The 23,627-nt window shown below is 40.8% G+C and overlaps 1 protein-coding gene across 4 annotated transcripts in view; it reads right to left on the bottom strand.

The window, feature by feature from the left end:
- The window catches only part of ncam2 (neural cell adhesion molecule 2), a 249,314-nt gene that overhangs the window by 61,064 nt on the left and 164,623 nt on the right, over positions 1-23,627 (bottom strand). For all 4 annotated transcript variants that reach the window (XM_072686157.1, XM_072686155.1, XM_072686156.1 and 1 more), the window contains exons 2-5: positions 23,319-23,393; positions 13,118-13,324; positions 7,139-7,282; positions 6,051-6,185 (exon numbers count right to left, since the gene is read on the bottom strand). In XM_072686157.1, the coding sequence (XP_072542258.1) occupies positions 6,051-6,185; positions 7,139-7,282; positions 13,118-13,324; positions 23,319-23,393 (561 nt within the window). The remainder of the gene's footprint in view (positions 1-6,050; positions 6,186-7,138; positions 7,283-13,117; positions 13,325-23,318; positions 23,394-23,627) is intronic.

Here is a 23,627-nt window from a genome sequence, read left to right as displayed (position 1 = left end):
CGCTGCTATCTGAAACAGGCGTCATTTTGAATTATGCTTCTTTAAAGGCATAACACAATTTAATGGAGTGTGAACTAGGGTAAAAAGATTAAATTAAGGGGATGTTTTATTCATGGTCACTTTCAGCCTGACTTGGCAGTATATTAGATCAACGAAAGCATCTTTCTCGCCCTCTATTAGACGCCATGAATGCACACACTATTTGTTTAACAGAACGCACATAATGGGTCATTCATTAGGACAGTCCAAATTGCTGACAGGCCAGTCCGAATTAATTCGGCAATCCTCTGGCAGTTATTGTGTGATGGGGAATGCAATCAGTTCTTAATGCATGATTCTGAGTGAGAGAATTAGAAGGAAATTGTGGCAGGTAGGCTATAGGACGATAAAAAGCATTAGCATGGCACGGGCTCTTTGAAACCGGAGTGAGTGTTTTGCAGATTGGCTGACGGCAGTGAAGGCTGTGATGGGGGTCATCATCATTACAGCCCAAGTTCAATCACTCCTCTCATAATCAACTCTGTCTACTGTCACCAGAGAGGAGAGCAAACACTGCATATTGCATTTTTCAAAGCACAGTGGACCTCAGGGGATGTATCACATACAGATATGAGAAGTGCTACGAGCAGTGTTATCAATGCTGTTTTTCCTACAGTGCTTCACATCATGTAGGGCAGTGGTCACCAAGTACGTGTACATGGGCATTATGGTGCCATGTCATGCAAAACTCAACTTAAGTAAGGTACACTGTCAATAAAGCATGACTAATATTAGTTAACCCCTTATGCTCCATATATTTTATTACACAACAAGGATTACTAATCAAAGTGTTTTTTAAGTTAGAACAGTGGGGGAAAAAACAGGAACCGTGGGTGGTTCCAAGGGTTTTTAGGGTTAATCAAGTAACAACTGCAATAATTAATACTGTATTCCCACCCTTGTTCCTGCGCTGCATATCTAAATTCTGGCAGAATATTCAAAATCACTCATTTGAAATTAAGCATTCTTTGCCTCAATTAGCTCTTCGGTTTCTTTCATAATATTTTGGGTCATTCAGTGAAGCACAATCCTTCTAGTTTTGCAGTACTTGACTGAATCTGAGCAGAACATATAGCTCTAATAACTCAAAAATCCATCCTGCTACTTCTATATACAGTTACCCCATTAACAAAATCTGCAACTCAGTTCTGGCTCATAAAAACATCATTTTCTGTTCAAAATACAATGTTTGTAAAACAAAAAAATAGATTCCACATCCTTACAAGAAGTGGTTCCAGTTTGCGAGGTTGAATGCTGAGCCATGCTGCTTTGCCATCAGCAGCCAGAGTCAGAGAGAGCACAATTGGCTGTGCACTCTCTGGGTGGGTAGATAGGGCTCTCTTCCCTCACCACTCTTAAAGCAATGTTGCTCGGCACAAGCGAGGTGGGACAACAAAGAGGTGGGAAGGTGGTGGCTGGCTTTGCATGTATCGGAGGAGACGTGTGTTAAGTCCTTATTGTCCTAGTGTCAGGCGCATTGCTAGTTACAAACAGAAGGGTTTTTTAATTCTTTAGTAAAAACAATGGTTAAGCATTAAACCATTCCAACTCCAGTTCTTTTCTATGATGAAAAGGCTCCCACTATTTTTAAGCAAAGTATCCTTTTTGCTACTATATAAAATGAATAGCCTTTTGCGAACAGTGGAGACTGCTAAGGACCGTTTCAATCAAATAATGATAAAAGTCATCTCTCCACCAGGCAAGGACGACGTTGAGGTTATGCCTTATGTAAAAAAAAAAAAAAAAAAAAAAAAACATCATAAGGTGCACTGATTTAGGCTGTTCAGAATGACAATTCATGAATGTCCATGCTATAACCTTGGCTTTTTCCAGAGACTAAGAATCAATGTGCTTGAAAGGTGTTAAAATGAGTGGCACTCAGATTATTAGCTTGCACTAAAAATGATTCCTTTAATTAACAGTCTTTCTGCATTTACCATAACACACACACACACACAGGAAATGTGATGAGACACATGAATAAAACACACTCTGCATGGGGCTTGGTAGTCATGCACTGAAACAACTCCAACAAGATTATCATTGACTTGCTTGCCAATCGATAGCCATTTTCCAAAGGCTATAATCTAATTGAGCTTATTCCCAGATGAGGGGGCCCAAATGGAACGGCTCTGCTAATATGAGGCACAATTGGGCATAAAGACATCAAACCAGTTCAGTGAAGCATCTGACACAGGCCTAAACCAGCTCTCCCCAAGCCCAGCTGTTCGATCAGACTAAATCAGTTTGGTGCAAAAACGAGGGACTGTAGTTGTGAAGTTTTTTTTAGAGACAAGTTTATGAGGTAAAAAGGGATGTATGTAGAAATAAAAAAACAAGTTACTATTTTTTGAAGAATGAGAATTTTACAACAATGCCAAGGTCTGGAACAGTCTCAAGGCCAGATGTACCAAGCCTTTTATTTTAGGTGCAGGCAGGACACATTCTGGCAGACAAAAACACATACAAGTTGGACAGAATACTTTGAGAAAGTAGTGACTAACATATTTTCTATAATACTGAAAATAACATATTCAGAATACATTTAATAAGGCACATGCGGAAAATTCTGCTGTTGTCATTTTTATTAAATTTACATGGTCCCTTGCTGAATGGCGGTAATTCTTGCATGTGTTATTATGTTTAATTAATAATTTGAATGGGCTTCTCAAATTATCAACATTTTTTTCTTTGCTCTCATTGCTTCCTTCAGCCCACTATTGCTGCCACATTCCCCAAGCAGGGCTGCTGTCTGTCTCATCAATTGACCTAAAGTTAAACACTTTTTGGAAACTGTTTCAAGGGAACCTCATAAAACCATGTACTTGTGTTTGTTTTTTGCAAATTGACAAAGTCTTTTTAAATGAAAATGTGCCAAAACTGTACAGAAATTATTTGAAAATTCTAAACTCTATAAATCCTATAATATCACAATACTATCCAAACACAATAAACTAGAAAATGACAATAAATCAACACATGTAGGTGACCCTTTCTTATGATTGTCCCCTGTAGATGTTTTGTCTTTTTTAAGGCACCCTTTGCCAAATGACCAACAAGATCTTCTAGAATTTGTACATATACCACAAAACTGCACGGCCAGAAATTTGTCCATTGGCATGAACATATTTTTACATATTTAATGATTTACAAGGAGCTCCCATCCACTGAACATTTGACTATGGTTATGTTTAGGGTTAGAGTAAAGGTTTTGGTTAAGTTTAGGTTATGTTTACATCATGATTTCATTAGGTTAAGGTTTGTACATTAGGTAATAGGTTAGTTTGGGTTTAGGTTCAGGTAATCAAATTTCACTGGTTGCTTTGTAACATTCTGTTCAAACTGAGGTCAGGGTTGTGCCAGTAACTTCTGCATATGCACTAGGGTTGAGCTCTATTTAGTACACATTGTCCAAATTCTGTTGCTGTTGATTTGTTTTAACTGAGATGTAGCAAACACAGACTCTTTAGCTAATCAAGCTGTCAGCCTAATCATTTAAAAAAAAAATCTTAGAATGTTTAAACTTTTAGCCCTCTGGGAAGGGTATAAGAAGATAGAAGAAGCGTTTTCAGCTTTCGTTTTTATGGTGCGGTATGTTATTAGGAAATGGCAGTTATGGGGAACTCTTGATGTCAATTTGAGATCTGAAAGAGCAAGAAAACTCTCTGCGAGAACTGCTTTTATGGCTAATCCAAACCCCTATATGACTGCCAAGAACCTGCAGGAGGGTTATGCTGAGTCAAGAGGGAGGTGCACCACTCCACTTTGTGTCATAAGAAGGAAAGCTTACCTGTACCATTTTCACAAAACTCAATGTATGTAGCATGTTACAGGAGATTTATTCGTTAAATAGAATATTTCACAATTTGTTCACAATCTGAAATGGGGGACCATCAATATAAAGTAAGCGATGTGACTTATGACTTTATAACTAGGTAGTTATCATGTAGTTAACAGTTCTTGTGATTTATATATATATATATACATATATATATATATATATATATATATATATATATATATATATATATATATAATTTTTATTTAAATAATAATATAAAGTATTTTCCAAAAAAAATTAAAAGGCCCTTTTATTTAGAATACAGACTTTTCAGAATGCTCCTTGGACTGTTCTTTATTTTCCGTATTATGCATATTTCATTTCATCTCAACCCTAGGGCTATGTATGAAACTGGTGAACCAGCCTAACAATACTTGTCCACTGCACAGGGGTGTATGCCTACAATGCAAGACATGAAAGAATGTGTCAATCAAATACACTGTAGTAGACTACTCTCGTAAAACCTGGTATTAAAAAGACTTAATTAGAAGTAAGACTTAAAAAGAAGATTTAGAAATAAGACAGTAGTTGGAATATTTCTTATTTGTCTATTTTACAATGACATCCAATGACACGCATTGCCACTCAAATGTGCTGTTATTGCTGTACTCAGCTCAGCTGTTATTGCTGTACTCAGCTATATATATGGAGATTAAACACACTAAATTAGCTACACGATGCACCAGATTTTTGGGTTTATGTTCATGTTGTTCAGACGAAACTGTGTAGGCACATACTGGTTGTGCACAGACAACAGAATTAATTGGTCAGCATGACGTGGCTGTTGCGTATAATTTGCATAAAGTTGAAGCCAGCTCAACCTTTTTGCGCTGTGCTGTGAGTCTTGTTTGTGCCACCCTGCTATTCCACTATCCTATTGACATACTAAAACATTTTGGATGACTAATTTGCGTACAGTGGACACTTATCGTTAATGCTCTGTTTATGTGCTTTATGTATTTGTGGGAGTCTTATGTGCTTTATGTATTTGCAGGAATGTAGTTTGTCTGGAATTTTTCTTCTTAAAACCAGGTGTGAATGCATGTTGCAAAAGCATTTTAACAATGACAACAATGGCAGCAGTCATATAAATGTTCTTTCTGCATAGTTTGTTTACAAGTCTGACATAGTTTGTTGAGTAGTCTAACTTAACCAACACAATTGTAAAGTTGCTTGAACGGTGCTTGATTTGTTGTGACAATACAGTGACAGTATCATACTTCATGAAATGCTAATGCTGTCTGTTAAACTGACCCAATTCCTATTGCATTAGTCACCAACACTCCCCACAGCAATCACCTATCTAACACACAATCAGATTTCTCACATACTGTAGATACTGTCAATCAACTGTGTGGTCTTCACTTTCAAACTGTGTTCAATTAGTAGGCAGTCCTACACCCAGTCTGACATAAAGGCCTTAGCATAGTGCAGGTTCATTTTAGACTCATTAAAAGCATGTATTTAGGCTTCAGTAGTTTCAGTAGTACGTCTCAAACTGAGGAACACTGCAATTTGAAAAACAGGCGTACTAATATGCTAAGCCTGGCAGCGCTGGGGGCTAGTGGGCATGATTGTGGAAGGGCGTTTATTTTATGTCAGCCTCTGATTTGTGTTGTCATGTCCACTGGATTATCAGCCACGCCTCATTGAGCAGCATTATTAGATCAGCCCAAGAGGCTTCAGCAGTGAACTAAGGAGACTCCCTGGCCCACGTTTTCACTCATCACATGAGACATGAAGAAGCCGGAGGGCTAATCTCTCCATATCATCTCTGCTCATCTGTTCTCATCTTCATAAAAAGCAAGCATAAGTCATAAAGACAGCTTTGAGGCCATAGTGTGCATTATATGGTAGGCTAATTTGAATAGAAACAGTACAATCTTGGTCACGGTATTGATTCCAGGTCAGTACTACAGAGTGTACTGTTTGTATCACTGGATACATTAGGAATTATGTGTAAGTATAAACACATTTTTACAGCAAATTATGGGAAATCCTTGTTTGAGACTTGGTAGGTACCTAAATGTACTGTATCCTCTTTAGAAGTGAAAATATGCCCACTGACAGTGTTTGTGGTTAAAGGAGGCAGAATTGTAGATAAAAGCTAGTGCTGATTGTCCCTTATCAATGGAAAGATCTACAGCACTTTATCTATGAAAGAACTCACCATTGACTACCAGGATGATGTCCCTGAAGTCGATCTCACCTCTGGCCTCCACTCTGGCCTCACAGCGGTACACACCTTCATCTGTTTTAGTCACTCTCTGGACCTGCAGGTTGTTATTGGGTAGGAGCTGGAACTCTGAAATAGAGCACAAGGTTCATAAATGGCCAAATACTTGAAATGCAAATTAAAATACCAACATAACGTTCACCGACCATTTTATTAGACCTTGTAGAGCTACTTTTCTGATATGCAATAGGACAGATTCATAAAACTCTACACAAAACAGGCATTGTGGTAATTAAGTCCGTGGTAAGTGAATAAATAAATTTAATTATTTTTTAAGATCACCTTACCGCTGTGGTATTTTTATACAGGTAAAAGCCAACATGGTATAAATTGAAAATGAACATGCTGATAAGATATTATATAATAATGAGCCAAGCTTCATGACCACTTGAGTGCCACAACAGACATGTGATCGGAACTATAAGTCCTAAAATAAACGAATAGAAAAAAAGAAAATTGTTTAAAAAGTGGGATAACATTTAAAAAGATGGTAAACAGTTTTTAAAAAGGAAAGAAAACTTCACTCAGACATTGTGTCTATATCTTCTACTTTAACCCCTTGAATCCTAGATAAATTATTCAGCTATTAATCCTAATACAGAAACTATTGTGAATTATTTGGTATAGTGGGCATACATAAAGAGTCTCGATGAGTTAATGTCTTCAATATAGAGTCACCCTGAGTTGCATTACATGAAGGATGAATCTTGCCAGGAAAAGTCTTTCTAGCCATTTTAGCACAAGCACTGAACCTGGTGGCACTGACCAAGTCAACTGTGAAAACCTGACAGCATAATTACCTTTCAAATATCTGTGGTTTTGTTTAGACCTGTGCCAAGAGATGTTAAACCCAAACCCAAACTAAATATCAAATGGCTCCTTACTTACTATTTGTTATAAAATAATGGTCCAACTTTGTATGAAATGTCCCTAATTACTGTATAGTTACACATGAGCAATCCCTGCAACAACTGATGATGTAGAAAAGATGCCCATGGTTAGATAGTTGAGAAGCTACTCACTGTCAGTGTCCTCAGTGATCTCCATGTTGTTGTAGTACCACGCAACCACCGGCACAGGTGAGCTGGTGACATCACACACAACTTCGGCCACATCGCCCTGACGAAACTCCTGCGGTGATGGCACCTCCCTGAAGGTTAGCTTCTCTGGGAGTGAGAGAGATGAGAGAACAGGCAAATAATATTATTATTATTTGCCTAGAGTATTACAGAACACAGCAAATAGTGTGAACGTTTGATGGTTGTCAGGATTGAGTTAAATGATCCTTCATATAGCAAGCGGTCACTTGGGTCAATTGGGAGACATTTTAGGTCTGTAAAATATATAATGTAAAATATATTTGTTGCGTTCCATGCTTGAGGAATGCTGTAAATGTAGTATGCTGTGGCAGTTCATTTTATAAAAGTGATGGCCAATTTGTGAGGGCATTTATTTATTTTGGTAGCACAGCTTACCTATAGTCATGTTTTGGATAAGATAATATAGAAAAAAGGGGCTAGTTAATCACTAGACTTTTTTATTATCATTGTCCTCTCTTCAGAGATTTACTGACCCTGAGTTGAAGGACAAGACTTTCCATAATTCAACTGCTATGTCAAACATTCTCATTCATGTGTCAACCAGTGAACTCTTGCCCCCTCCTTTTATTACATCTCTGTTCTCAGTTATGGTTCATTTCTTTCCCAATATCAAACTCCCTACTTCACCCATGGTCATGTTGGTCTGTGTAAATTGTTCCTCGTGTTTAGGCTAATAACATCAGGCCGTGGCGCTGCCACTATGACAGAATAATCGCTGGTTTGAATCCTGGGTCATGCTGCTTTGCCATCAGCAGCTGGAGTCTAAGAGGGCACAATTTTTTTCTAGATAGCTAGATGCTAGATGACTCTCTCTCCATATCATTTCAGTGTGATGCTGGTCAGCACAGGCGTCTACAAGCTGAATTCATCAGAGCTGGATACCTTTCGATACACTTTTATCCAAGCATGTTGGTTGCCCATTGAAAAGAGGTGGTGCCTGATTACGCATGTGCCAGTCCTTACCCTCCAAGTGTGAGGAGCATTACATTAATTTCTATTATGACAAATAAATAAATATCATCATATGATCATCAAAATTATTAACAATTGTATAAAAAAAAACAAGATGGATGTCTTTTAAACTATTGTGTTTAGGCAATTTTAGCCTATAAGGACCTTCAATATGAATTTCTCATGGCTCAAAATTCTTATACTCTTATAATTATTATATGAGTTCAGTTTCTAATGTGTAATTAACTATGCCACATTTGAAGATGTTGTATTTCCTTAAACAAAATAGAGCCAGGATGATCAACTGGGTGGAAAATAGACTAAACGGCAACAGACTAAGCCTCTCCATTAATATTCAGTGTTTGACTCTGAATTTCAATGTTTCCTCAGTGATTCACTGTAGAACTGCAATATGAAATATGAATGCAAAAACGAGAAAAAATGATGCTTCAGTTGCAAATGTCTGTAGTTTGGTTAGATCTGCCTCGAAGTTAGTATTGAACCCACACTCAATCTCAAATGTCCGTTTACTCCCTAAATATTATGAAATTATGATTTTGGCTTCTACACCTAAGTAGTGCAGAGAATGGTAAGCATATCTGAAAAAAAGGAATATGTCAATCTGTCTATCTGGATTAAAACATTGATTTAATGAAAGAAACAGCAACATTCAAATAATACAAATAAATAATACATTACTTGTATGCCAGAATGTGTTAGCTTAGCTATTTTCAAAGCTCTCCTCAAAGAAGACAGTATTTACAGTTACTGTGCAGTATGTTCTTTATGAAAGTACTGATTTACTGAGCCTCTGGTCCAACTGAACAAATCCATACAGTGTCTGGAGTTCGCAGAGAGGTCAGTAACCAAACATTAATTCTTCTAACTGTGATCTTATAGCCAACATAGCCACGGTTACATGAGGATGTAACCGTGTTACTTTACATAGAGTTTGGCCATGGATTTAGATAATACTTAAAGACCCAAGATTATTAATGGACTCTTTTACCACCAGCTTCACCTCTTTACCTTTTTTACCTCTACACCTTAACCTGTGCTCATGTGTTCCATGTTCATTAAGGTTCAAAATACCCACAGAACATCACAAGTACTTCTTCTGTGCAACTCTGTGCAATGCTTTGCAATTGTATGAGAAGTTTCATTAGTGAGCTTTGTCTGAAAAGATGAGATCGACGAGAGAAATGTTACTAATGACCTGAGCAAAGTTTCCAAACTTTGATTCAACGTTTCGTCATGTTCGCCGCGCCTGCTCCTCCATAACCGAAGCAGTCCTGACTTTGATCCAGAATAATAAGTAAACTTGTGGAAATCAAAGCAGCAGAGATTTCTACATCTCCATCCACACTCCAGCCAGTGAACACGAGCCAGCGTGGTTCCAGTGAAGATGATTCATTCTTGTTAGCACTTTGTCTATGATTATTCACAGTTACACAGCTGAGAATTAATTGAAATATTCCAATAAATCAGATTCTGCCACCCCAAGAAACGGCACAGGCTGTTTGCGTGGGAGGCTGTGGTAAACAGCAGCCTCTCTTCATCAAAAGGAGAAATGCCTTAAGAGGACGAAAAACTTCATCAGTCCCTCGTCAGCACATCAGCTCTGAGTATTGATCTGTGAGTTACGTCTGTTTACACACTTCCTCTGCTTAAAATACAGGAGGAGTGTCAGAAAATGCAAAGCCTGCTACAAAGTTAGAAGACCCGAAAATGCAGGGGGTTGCGGAGGGGTGTGGGGGGGGGGGGGGTTGCGGGGGTGTTATGCAATATCTCTGGGACTTTCATGGCAAGCTATTAATTATGTTTAATGGGGAATAATATATCACCATAATGTCTCAAATGAAAGTCTTTATCGTGATAGAGATTCCTTCATTGGGATCTGATCCGTTAAGATCTCAAAGTCTTTCACTGCCTTTGGTTTCCAATCCTTTTCTGAATATCCTGAAATTGAAATTTGCTTACAAGATCTCTGGCATGATCTTCCTTTTTTATTCCTGTTTATCGGCCTCTGCCTTCCTTCCATTCATTTCACAGGATTGTACGAGCGAATCAGGCTTAGATAACAGTCATCCTGTTTAATGCATTCCACAGCCATACAGAAAATGTCATTCATCCATAGTCTCCAACTAAATTGCTCCTTTTTTCTCTTTTTCTTTGTCTCTTCCCTGCATGTCCTTTTTCTCTTCTTCTTTGTCTCTTTCTCTCTCTCTGTCTTGCCACTTACACCCTCTGGCTTTCTCGCTCTCTCTCCCCCTGTCATGTGCCTCAGCTGCCTCATTGGCAGAGGAGTTACATTTGGGTTTACATCAACAGATTTGTCAAACATCCTCGGAATGGAACACACCCTTTTTCGCAAGGTTGCAATGCTCTGTTTCGCCAAGCCTTCCTGTTTCGATGGCGCGCTTAACACTCATTTGATGGCATGCTTCTCAAAGGTACCATACAGTGGAGAAGTGGCGCTTTTCGAGTGTACATAACATGCATAATGTCCTTCTGTGGGAGCAGTGCCAGTAGCATCCCTGTGCCAGAATGCAATTTGCATCAATATAGGTTCTGAATTGCTTTATAGCTCGGCCATGTACGAGCCGATGCCTCGCTATAAGACATTCAGAATAAATTGGAGAAAATTATAATAATTTCAGATCAAAGTTTTCTCTGTTGTGCGGTTCAAACGGATTTTCCGTGGCTAGAAGGCAGAAATTGCACTAGTTGGACAACATGTAAAGCCTGGCTATTTATCTGTTTGAGGAAGCGGGTTATGTTTCTTTTTTAGCGCTGCTGTCGCGTCTGTAGCTTTTCTGCCGTTATTACTTTTATATGGGCAGTTATCTTGGTTCCAGGCAGGCTACATTAGCAGATTACGAGAATATTGAGCGACATCATTTGACGCTGCTGAGATAAAACCAGATGGAATACGCAATAACTTCCTTATACTACCTCCATCTCTCAGTAGTGTTCAAATGGGGATCAAATGTCCATATGCTTAAATATGTTAAAAAAAGACAAAGGTATTCAAAGGGTGTCCCATTTCTTTACAATATGACTATTTGATTGTGCCGCCAAAAATTAAACACACAGACTTTGTGAACTTTCCTCGTCAAATGGCAAGCAATCCACTAGGTACACAGTATCAGCAGCACCTTGATTGACAAGCATGGCTCCCTGGTTGAAAAGCTGCAGGAGCTGATAGATCTCGCAGTGCAGATGTCAACGTATCGGTTCTGACAGTGCCTCTGCTGCTCTGAAGAACCGGGCTCTCCAGGAAGCCTTGTACCCCGGGAGCACACTCTGCATGCAGAGTGCAGCGTGAGGCGAGATGAGAAAGACACTCTTTTTGGCACCAGGCCTATAACAGCACTGCTGCTGACTGCCTGCACAGCGTAGCGTGCTGATGGGCTACCCACAGAATTTAACCAGGCTTCTTATCAAGCTCCCTAGGCAAAGACAACACAGGCCATCGTGGAAGCAGCATGGAAGCTCCAGCTCCATGACAACCCAGCAGCAGTGACAATGCTCACCATGCACTGGAAGCCAAGAGTTTAAACCAAATGAAAAATGTATGTGTGGAATGGAAACATGACATGGGCTAGTCACATTAGCAACAGGGTATCCAGTGGTGGGAATGATCCAATGAATATTAGAGTAGGCAGCGATGAGGTGCAGAGGCAGATAGTCTATCGCATTATAACATCATCTGAACAAAACCTTTTATCTACAGAATTATGAGTTCACAATGAAACAATATGTTTACAAATGTGCTTAGTTATGTAATTATAAGAATAAGGAATTGTGGGAACACATACAGGCCCTTACAGTTTGCAAAGTTATTGTAAGATATTATTCTTTAATGCTTTGACATATTATTTGACATAATTGTGCACTATTTCTATTGGTTCATTTTCCATGAGCTGTTTAAACAACTATTAAGGGGAGCTGACATTTTTGAGTTCAGTAAATACACTATATGGACAAAAGTATTGGGACACATTACCATTCATTGTTTCTTCTAAAATCAAGGGTATTTAAAAAACCCTTGCCCAGCTTTTGTTGAAGCGACTTGGAGTAACTTTTTTGGGATTAAAGAGTCTTTCTGTTACATTTTGGAGCATTAGTGAGGTCAGTATGCTGAATAATCACCACCCCACCTCACTCTCATCCAACTCATCCAAAATTTATTGGAGGAGCACCATCATTCCGGCAAACACAGTTCCACTGCTCCACAGCTCAATGCTGGCAGGCTTTATACCCCTCTAGCCCACACCTGGCCAATAGGTTCATGTTTACCTGCTCCAGACAATCCTATTCTGTTGGTAGTGCTTCTCTACAGAGAGTAGACAAGCTGTGTGGTGTGTATTTGCACATTTGTGTCAGCAATGGGTGCAACTTGCAATGGGGGTGTTTTCACACTAGAGCTATTTTCTGGACCCAGGTCTGAGTACTGTATGTTTGGTCATGTGTGAAGGAGCAGTCCAGAGACGGTCGAGTCTGGGAGCAGTCCAGAGCAACAATCTCTGCTCCTCCTGAAATCTATGGTCTAGGGTTCGACTCTGCTGTGGTCAGCTGCAGATGTGTCAAGGCGATTATATCTGATGACAGGTGCCTGTGTTGGCTAGCCTCAAACAGAGTGATGGGTGAAGAGGGAAACCCATCCTGTCCACACAGAGAGAGTGAGGCCAGTTCTACTGTCTTAGACTTAGACTTCACCAGGTGAATCTAATCATTAGTGATTTCTAATAACCGTGCCCACACTTGGAGAGTTGCACCACTCAGGAGCCCTAGCAGTATCATTAGTGCAGTGTCTGGATCAATTTCTGTTAAATACACTGTAACTGCTGGATCATTAACTACTTAATGTGTATGTGTGTGTAAATAGTAGATGCAACACTTCTACACTTCATAGTTAAGTGAAGTTGTCTGTTTGTGTGTACTCACGGTAAATCTCCAGCACCACGGTGGCCTCCTGTGTCTGTCCCTGCGCATCGGTGGCCTGGCAGCGGTAGATGCCAGCGTCCTCTACGTTGGCATTGTAGAGGGTGAGTCTGGAGCGTACGCCTTCATTGTGTAGAGCAACACGCGGAGATGGCACCATGCGCTCCCCCTGAGGGTTATACCAGTCCAGACTCACTGGCTCTCCAATCGCTGCACACAAACACACACAGGAAATTAAATATGAGTAATATTTTTCTGCTACAACAAACATAGTCAATCAGACAAAAGCATGCTTGCTTCTTTAGTTTCGTGCTATCCCCATTGAAACAGACAGTCCAGGATAACATTGGCCAGACTATGCACGACAGATTAAGACATGAACACCCTAAGATCACTTGGCTGACTCACACACAGAGAACAGTGCACTGGAAACCATACACAGACCTCTACTTTGTTTCTTTTCAGCTCAAAAGGACAAGAGAACACAGGGGAGAAGCCTTCTTTGCAAATAAGCCAGGTCACTGGAAACTCTGTCAGCATCCCAGGCGCACATAAAGTGATAAACAGGAGCGTCCCGTGCGCAGTGTCCTGCCGAGAGAGTGCCACTCATGGCACAGAGGTGCTGTGCGCTATAAATCCTGCCCTGCTGGAAGGTCATAAAAAGAATCAGTGTGGTGCAGCACACTTCCCAGCCTGGGGCATCAATCAGCCGGTGTGGTTCAGCTCTCTGCACTGCAGGGGAGCCCGTGGCTGGAGCTCTGCTCTGCTGGTCAGAACTGGTGACACAGCAGGGCCCTGACATGCAGCTCTGCCAAGGGACCCTGCAGTGGCACCAAGCAAGGGGTTATCAGTGCAGAAGCAGAGAGCTGGTCCACAGCAGGTGGTCCACAGCAGCCCCAGAAGAGGCCTCATAGAGAGGGGCAGGAAGAGGACATGGCAACTCAAACCCAGCCCATGCTGGACGTGGTGGCCAGTCAACGGTCAGCCATGGGTCAAATACAGGCGGGGAGGCTAGAGAGAGGATGGACCAGCAGGGAGTTTTGGGCTTTATCAAAAAGACAATTACACAGACATGGAAAAGGATGTTTGTGCCCAATTTGAGGTGTGAGACACCCTTAAGCCAGTGGCCGTGATTCACGAAGACCTAGGGTAAATCACATATCTTTAATTGCATGTCCTTGTTTTCCTTCCTCGCTACTTTTCCTTGTGTCTCAGCTCCTCCCTCTGAGGATGAGAGGATGAGATGCGAGAAGAAGATGCAAGGACAGAGGAATCGACGTCAAATGTGTTTACATAAATGAGATGTCCTTCATTCAGTCGTCACTTTTGTCACCTGTTTAAAGGTCTACTAATGATAAACACAATAAGACCAGGCAGTATTTAAAGATGTAAGATCCACCCCTAGGAGTGGACACTTACTCTACACACTTGTAGACACCCGTTCATCAATCTTCTGAGGGTATTAATAGAGTGGTTTTTACACTCTGAGAAGAATTAACACTTGATGTTAAAACACTGTGTGTGAGAATTTAATTGTATTCAGACAAGATGCTCCACAAGAGCATCAGTTCTCCAGCCAATGGACTCCACAAGACCTCTGAAGGTGTCCTGTGGTATCTGGCACCAAGACGGTTGAAGCAGATCCTGTAAGCCCTGTAAGCTGTGAGATGGGGCCTCCATGGACTGCATCAATGAGCCCACAAGACCTGCCCTGATATTTTGGAGGTGTTCTGACCCACACGTCCAACCATCACAATTTGGCCCTTGTTGGCCCTTGCCATCCCATTTTTCTGCTTTTAACACATCACATTCAATAACTAACTTTCTATGTGTTAGTTATTGATGTTAGTTATGTGTTTTTTTTACCCATTTTGAGCATTGCTGTGAGGATTAGATTGACAGACCACTAGTTAACTGGTGGCAGGGTCATGGGCATCTAAGGCTCACTGATGCAATACATGGAGGTCCCACCTCACAATTTACAGAATTCAAAGGCTCTGCTGGTAACGTCTAGGTGTCAGATACCACAGGACACCTTCAGAGGTTTGTGGAGTCCATGCCTTGACTAGTTAGATCTGTTGTTGTGGCACATGAGGGACCTACTCAAGGACCACATGATCTACAGTACTAATGTAATGGCTGATGTGGTAATGTTTCAATTTTCAGTCCTGGGTCAGAGCATTAGTGAGGTCAGGATGCTGGATGTGAAGTGAAAAACATTGATTATCTACATGATCTACAGTGGCATCGGGGCCACAGGGTGGGATATATTAGGCAGTAAGTGAACAGGCAGTGTTTGAATGCGATGTGTTAAAAGCGAGAAATATGGACCACCAGAAGGATCTGAGCCACTTTGATAAGAGCCAAACTAACACGGCGGGATGACTGGGTCAGAACATCTCCAAAACATCAGGCAGGTCTTGTGCCAACCACAAACACATTTGAAGCACATTCAGTACCAACCAAATGTGCTTCACGGACGGACCACTAGTGAACTGGTGGCAGGGTCATGGGCATCTAAGGTTCATTGATGCAATACATGGAGGTCCCAACTTCCAACTTACAGAACTCAAAGGATCTGCTGGTAACATCTAGGTGTCAGATACCACAGGACACCTTCAGAGGTTTGTGGAGTCCATGCCTCGACTGGTTGGATCTGTTGTTGTGGCACATGGGGGACCTACTCAATATTAGGCTGGTAGTACTAATGTAATAGCTGATGTGTTAATGTTTCAATTTTCAGTTTATTAGAGCAATCAACTTTATAAAAGGGCAATATTTTTCATTTATTAAATTCAGTATATTTTAATATCTAATAAATGTGCTTTATTATTTCTAGTAGGTCATACTATTTGCATTTTAATGTTCCTCATGATGCCACACACAAACATCACCCTCACTTGATTTGCTGCTTGAGTTTTAACTCAAGTAGCAGATCAAACAGCATTCATGTCAAGGAACATTGAAATACTGGCTTAATACAGAAAGCTTGGGGTGCACTGGACTTCTTTTGTCTCATGATAGCCATTTTCTGTGCATGTTTTAGCATCTGTGTCTTCGGGAGTTATAGAAAGGCATATATTAACATATGGGCAAGACTGTGCAGCTGTGTGTATCTGTATCTGTAATATATAGATGTGATGATTTGTTAAGTCCTGCATGGACACTGGAGATTTATGAGAGTGACAGTTAGCAGTGAAAGAGAGCACAGAGTGGCTGGGACACTGAAAGTGCCAGCGGGAAGCTAGTGGTTTTATAGCACATGCAGTGTGCATGCATGGGTATGTGTGTGTGTGTGTCTGTATGTGTGGGCTCTGTGGGGGTTAGTGTCAAGAGATGCAGCTCCACTGGCTGCTCAGTCACTCTTAATTAATGCATTTAGCTGCGCCTGTACCAAAACAGTGAGAAATCAATTGACCATTGTGAGACCTCTCAGCAGGCTTTAATAAGGAATGATTAACCAATTACACTTCTCTGGACACTTATCCCCGCTAACCTGCGCATGAAGGATAACCTGTATATTTTAGGCCATGGATGTTAACTAGCTTTTTGCTGTCTGTTACACTGAAGCCCTAAGCCTTCTATTCATATTCATAGAACTAGATAACCTATGCGGTTGCTTTAATAATGAAACTCATATTTTTAAAATACAAATTAAATGATAAGATACTGTTAGATTTAAGGATTTACACTGTTAAAAATAAACAAAAAGGTGCTTAAAAGGGTTCTTTGAGTAATGCCATATAAGGACCATTTTTGGTTCTATAAAGGACCATTTTTGATGGAGATGTGAGTTCAAAGAAATGTTTTAATGTTTAAAAACTTTAACATCCACCAGGGTTAAGCGATATAACTCTAGGGTTGTCCACCACAGTATTTGAAAATGTTGACAGCATCTCAAAATAAGGACAGCACTTCCAAATTACAATGGCTGTCCAGTACATGGCCAAATAGGCTATTTCCCTCATGTGCATTTAAGAGAACCACAATGTGGGGGCGCTGTGGGAGATCCCCAATTGGTGATATCACGCTCTGAAAAGAGGTGGGAAAAAGGCTACCATACTTGCAAGTTTAGCGACTCACTTGGTTCAACTGGAGGGGAGAGAAATGCAAATCTGGATGAACCAGTCTACTAAATGTGCCTTAAACAGGCAAAAACACTCCTAAGACCATTCATTATATCGTTAAGACCATTGAATTAAACGTGTGTGATTTGAGCCTGAGTGAGCTGGAATAGTCTGTGCTGTGGTGTTGAGCTTGCTGGCTAGCTTTTCAAGGCCTAGATAGATGGCTACGACTTCGCTCTCCTAGACACAAGCTTTTATCACCCACACCTGAGTCGGTAGCTCAGCAGTTAATCAGCATAGCAGCTGCTCTGGGCTGCCTGATACTCAGTGTATCTGTATCCAAGCTAGCTAAGCAACAGGCTAGCTTAGCTATAGATCCAAAACCATGTGGGAAAAAACAGCTTTTTCTCTGACCAGGTTCTTCACATACTCTTTTACAAAAATGGTTCTTTATGGAACCAGAAATGGTTATTTTATGATATCACTCAAAGAACCCTTTGTAGCACACTTTCACCTATTTAACAGTGTAACTAGTTACATTGGTTCATTCTTCATAAAATGTAGCATTTTATGTGGCTTTTATGGCGGCAAAATATCTAGACCACCCTTCAAATGACTCTCTTTAGCTTCTTTAAGGTGCACTGCTCGACACTCTGGAGCAGCTACACATTAATCTAAGGCCACCATGTCCAGTGCTAGGAATCAGCTAGAGAGCTGTTGGAGTAGTGGAATCACATTCATTGGAGTGATGGAGTACCATTGAGTACCTTTGGGATGAGCTGGAATTGTGTTTGTGATCCAGAGCTGAACATCCAACATCCGTACCTGACCTCAGTAATGCTCTGTTGGCTGAACAGAATCAGATCCCTGCAGTAATGTTTCAACATCTAGTGGAAAGCATTCTCAAGGATTCAAGGATTCAAGGATTCAAGGAGACTTTATTGTCATTCGCATCACATGTGGTACATGGGGTGGAACGAAATTGTGGTACCCAAGGACCCAGTTTTACCCAGACAGCAGTACTTAAATAAATAAAATATACATAAATATATAAAAATATATGTAAAAATGAAAATAAAATACAGAGAGAAGAGCATCAGTAAATGGAGAAGGTAGCAGCAGAGTGTATTTAAAGTGACTAGTGTCGTCAAAGTGTCGTTGCAGTGGTTCCACTAAGTGGCGTTTAAAAGTCTTACAGCTTCCGGAATGAAGCTGTTCCTCAGTCTGTTCGTTCTACACTTAATGCTCCGCAGCCTCCTGCCTGAGGGGAGCGGGACAAACAGTGAGTGTACTGGGTGAGTGGGGTCCTTCATGATGCAGGTAGCCCTCTTCCTGCATCTGGAGGTGTATATGTCCGTGGTGGTGGGGAGGCTGACTCCGACAGACCTCTGTGCAGCCTTCACCACCCTCTGCAGAGCTTTCCTGTCTGCAGCAGAGCAGCTTCCGTGCCACACGTTGATGCTGGAGCATAGGACGCTCTCCACCACACATCTGTAGAAGGAGGTGAGGACCGAGCTCCCGAGCCCAGCTCGCCTCAACCGCCTGAGGAAGTAGAGCCGCTGATGTGCCTTCCTGACCAGGCTGGAAGTGTTGTTGCTCCAGGTGAGGTTGTTGCTCAGGTGAACACCCAAGTACCTGTAGCTGGAGACCACTTCCACCGCAGACCCTCCGACATGCAGGGGGAGGTGGGCATGTCTGCCCCTTCTGAAGTCCACAATCATCTCCTTCGTCTTCTTTATGTTGATGCAGAGGTTGTTCTTTCTGCACCAACCCTCCAGGTGTTCTACCTCCTGCCTGTAGCCAGACTCATCACTGTTTGTGATGCATCCGACCACTGCCGTGTCATCTGCAAACTTCACAATATGACAGCCTGGGTGGATGGGTGAGCAGTCATATGTGAGCAGCGTGAACAAGAGGGGGCTCAACACACAGCCCTGAGGGGAGCCAGTGCTGAGGATTGTGGTGGAGGAGGAGAGGTTGTGGATCCTCACAGACTGCGGCCTGTTGGTCAGGAAGTCCAGGACCCAGTTGAGGCTATCCCAGCCCAGTAGAGGCTATTAATGGAGCAAGCGGGACACTAATTCCCTGACTTCATGCGACGCTTCCAACATATTAACATGCAGTTGCTGCAGTATCAGCCTCTACCTTTCTGAGAAGGCTTTATGCTACATGTAGAGACATTGCGGTAAGGATTGCGGCCACAAGAGCATTAGTGAGGTCAGGTACTAAAGGTGGATGATTGGTTCTCGAACATCTCCAGATCATTCCAAATTGTATAATTTTTAGGATGATTATTGTTATGTTCAGTGGTGCACCATCACTCTAAAGAGGGCAGTTCTATTGTTTCAGAGTCCATTGCTGGAGGGCTTCATAACCTTCTAGATGACCCTTAGCACTGAGTATGGGGAACTTAAGCTTGTATGTGCGCAACTGGTCGTCAGTACAACACGTGTAGCCTGGAAGGTTCTTACTTCCTACTATACTTTATTGCTTTTGCTCAAGCCTTTCTGGAAACAGAGCTGCCTGTTTAGCTTAATTCTGCTTCTGAAGGTTGGCATGCATGCTTGAAGGGCATGTGGGCAGCTGCAGCTGCAGCTTCATAAGTGTCCAGCCAGGTGAACTAATAAGTAATCACCTGGAGGGCATCCAGCAGGGGTCAGGATGCCTCGCCCAGTTAAAGGCAGCCTGCTGGGTAGAGCCTGGGGCTCACTGTGTCCAGCACTTACAGCAGCTTAACCACGTGTAAGATACACACAAGCACACAAAGTCATGTTCCAAATCCTGTCTGTTTTTAACACCATCAATAATCAACTCACTGCAAGTAATCAGTTGCAATCCAATGAAGCAGCTCATGAAGTAATAGTAATCATAAGTACAGAACGCAGCTATTTCAATAATGTTTTTTGTGTGATCAAGATCTCCCTCTACATCACCTCAGTGAATTTGAAAGGAGGCAATCAATATGTGATTGAAGTGTAGATTGTCAGATGTAATTCAAGGGGTTTAATAATAATAAAAAAAAAACTTTATGAATTACAACCATTTTGTTCACAGATTTAAAAGTAATTGGATAATTTACTGATAAGCAGTTGTGCAGATGTGGGCTGTTCCCTCGTTGATTCATGACAAATTAAGGGCATAAAAGGTCTATAGTTGATTCTAAGTATTGACTTTGCATTTGGTAGCTGATCATTAGAACTCTGAATATGTGGTCCAAAGAGGTGATGATGCAAATGAAGGAGGCTGTCATTAGGGTAAAAAAACCCCCAAAATCTCTAAATCTTTTAGAGACAGAACAGATCTTTTTGGAGTGGTCAAATGAACAATTTGGTACATTTTTAAAGCATCATTGTCAAAGTCTTCAATCAAGAATCTGATTTTTTTCTGAATTTAAATACAGAGGGTTTACTTTAGGATGCAAACCTAAAACTGATGAACATGATCTCATACACTTTGTACATATACCACTAAATGTATACCCCAAGATATATGGAATGTGTTTTCTGACTGCTTTACTTCAATATGGCGCTTCTAAAAAAGAATTAAGGGTCAGAAACTCCTGCAGAGACCGGATTAATTCCATGTCCTGCTATGAAGAAGATTTCAAAATATTTAAATTGTTTTAACACTGGCGGATTTGGTGTGTAGGTTTAGAGTTATGCTGAGGTTTAGGTTAAGGTGAGGTGTAAATTCAGGTAATAAAAATGACATGGGTTAGTATCAGGGTTAGATTACATTTAGGTTAAGTAAAGGTTAGAATTAGGTTCAGTTAATAAAATTACATTGGTTAGGTTAAGGTTAGAATTTGGTTTAGGTGTAGTAGGTTAAGTTTAGGTTGAGCTGTGGGTTCAGGTAATAAAATTGCACAAAATTTGTGACATTCTCTGTTCAATTAGTTTGATTTCTATGTGTCTGGGTTGTATCAGTACTTCATGCATATGTAGTGCTACACGGGACAAAAAATGTACACATTTTTCTTGAAACCACACTGCTCAAGAACACAAAGGTGAGATTCGACTGACAGAAAACTAAAAAAGCCTGCCCAGTTCTTTGGACAGATGAAAGCAAGGTTTTCTTGTGTATGAAAAAGGAAAGTAAAGGTTCATGATCCAAAGCAAATCATCTGTCAAAAATGGTGGGTAAACAGTTGGGGTTAGTTTAACATTCTGGGTGACATCCTAACAGACCGACTGCTCTAAAGTCACAGTGACAAAAGCCAACAGCCTACCATTGGGCTCTAGAGAAGTGGAACAGATCTCTGGAGTAATGGAGCTCCAATGGTATGGGTTTGAGTGGCATTTCTAATTCAGAACTGATAAACCAACAGTTATCAGTACCTGAACCTCACTAATGCTCTTATGCCTAAGGGCAATCAAACCCTTACAGCAACTTTTTCAGAAGAGTGGAAGCTGTTACAACAGCAAAGCGTGGGCAAATTTCCTATTTAGCCCCTTAATTTCAGAAGGAATGTTTACAAACCTTTGATCATATAGTGTGCAAAGAGTGAAGCTCATTCATATGCATGAATCCAAAATGAACAAATATATTTTAATGACTCCTGCACAGTAAGCAGATTTTAGCTTCCAAAAAGTGCTTAACCTGTATGTGAACATCTTCCACACTGATTGAAAAACATTTTGCCTGACAGAAATGTTCAAAGGTGCATCAAGGCACAGGAGTGGGTGGTGTGAAGAATCAAAAACACAAAATAATAATTAAATAAAATAAAATAATTATGTTTATTCCATGATAAATACTGAAATAAAACGTGAACTCTCTTTTATGATTACACTACCGGTCAAAAGTATTAGAACACCCCCAATTTTTTCAGCAGCCCTCTGGCAGTGATGCATGGCCCTGGTGAGCCTGCTTTTCTTACTTTGCTATCTTAGCAATGACTTTCTTACTGCCACTCCACCTGTCAAACCTATAGTTCCAAGTCTTCTCTTCACAGCTGAAACTGAGACTGGGTCCAGTGTGAAGCTGTGCTACAAGGTATTGTCATGTGAGCCACACAATTCAATTCAAAATGTATTTATATAGAGCCTTTCGCAACAAATGTTGTCACAAAGCGCTTTACAGAGATCCAGGTCCACTCCTCATATGAGTAAGCACCACAATGGTGGTAGCGACAGTGGCGGGGAAAAACTCTGTCTTACTAAGAGAAAGAAACTTTTGGAGGAACCAAGACTGAGTTTGAGGAACCCATCTTTCTTAGGTCGACCCGCACAGCACAATGTGTTGACTCTTATGGCCTGTTTACATCTGGCATTAACATGCGCTTTTTGTAGCCAGTTAGTATCTGGATTATACTCTGACCTAATTCTGTTTACACCACATCAACCCGTACATCTTTTCCATTTTACTTTCTGTAAACAACAGGGTTCTACAACGCAGTGGAACAGTAGATGGTTCTCGCATTTTCATAATCACATTTTAATTCCTCCTTTATTTGAATCCGATTACAGAAAATGCATTGCATTTACACTGGTGTTAAATGTGCAAGAGTTCTTGGCCAAGAGTACCTGGCTTTTCATGCTTTTCATCAGCATGTACTCACTACTTTATTTGTAATTTCTCTAATGTAAAGAGCTACATTTTTAAGAGCTATAATGAATTACTGCCTTCCTTTGTAAGGTGTCATTTTCTAGACATTATGATAGCAATCCAGATGTTCAGTGTTGTGTAAATACTGAGGTAGAGATTGCAGAAACAACAGACTGTTCCAACACTGCTGTTAAACAAAGGGATTAAATATTATAAACGGTTGTATTTTAGTATGTTGTACAGTATTATAAAACAGCGATTTTCAAAGTTTAATTTACTTCCATTGCTACAGACCAGCTGTACGCTGTTCGCCAGTGACTTGCTCCCTAAAAAGGCCCCTTTTATTTTTATTTTTTTTCAATTTACACAATTTTTCAGTTTTTAATTCATTCTCATTCAAAAGCCCTGGTAGTTTACTGCTTACCTTCATACCATTTCAAGTTATTCACTGGACTGCACTTGAAGTGATTACAAATTTAGGGGTGTTCTGAAACTTTTGACCAATTGCGTAAGTGGGTCCAAACTTTTGATTCGTCCTCTACAGTTCCTTCAGTCAAGGTTATAAGATAGCTGTACAGCGGGGGGCTGACCTGTGCATGTGAAGAACTTGGACTCTCCCACGCTCAGTTCTACCTTCTTCAATGAGATGGACACCTGGAGGACACCTGCCAGGAAGAGCAAGAGAGAAAGATAAGAGAGGAGGTCATGAGAAATTCATCACACACAAAGCACAGACAAAGGAGATTCATGCGATCCCACTAGAAAATCACACCAATCCACGGGCCGCATGTAAAAAATGTCATTTGGAGCTGGAAGGATGAGAGGGAAGCGGTAAGTACAGTAAGCCCCCCTCTCCATCACTTTAATCAGACCAGCCTGCGCAGAAGATGCAGAACCTG

This window comes from Salminus brasiliensis, chromosome 8 (assembly GCF_030463535.1).
Source record: "Salminus brasiliensis chromosome 8, fSalBra1.hap2, whole genome shotgun sequence".
Taxonomy (NCBI): Eukaryota; Metazoa; Chordata; class Actinopteri; order Characiformes; family Bryconidae; genus Salminus; species Salminus brasiliensis.
Note: the sequence above shows the minus strand (reverse complement) of the source record. Positions and strands in the feature narration are given on the sequence as shown.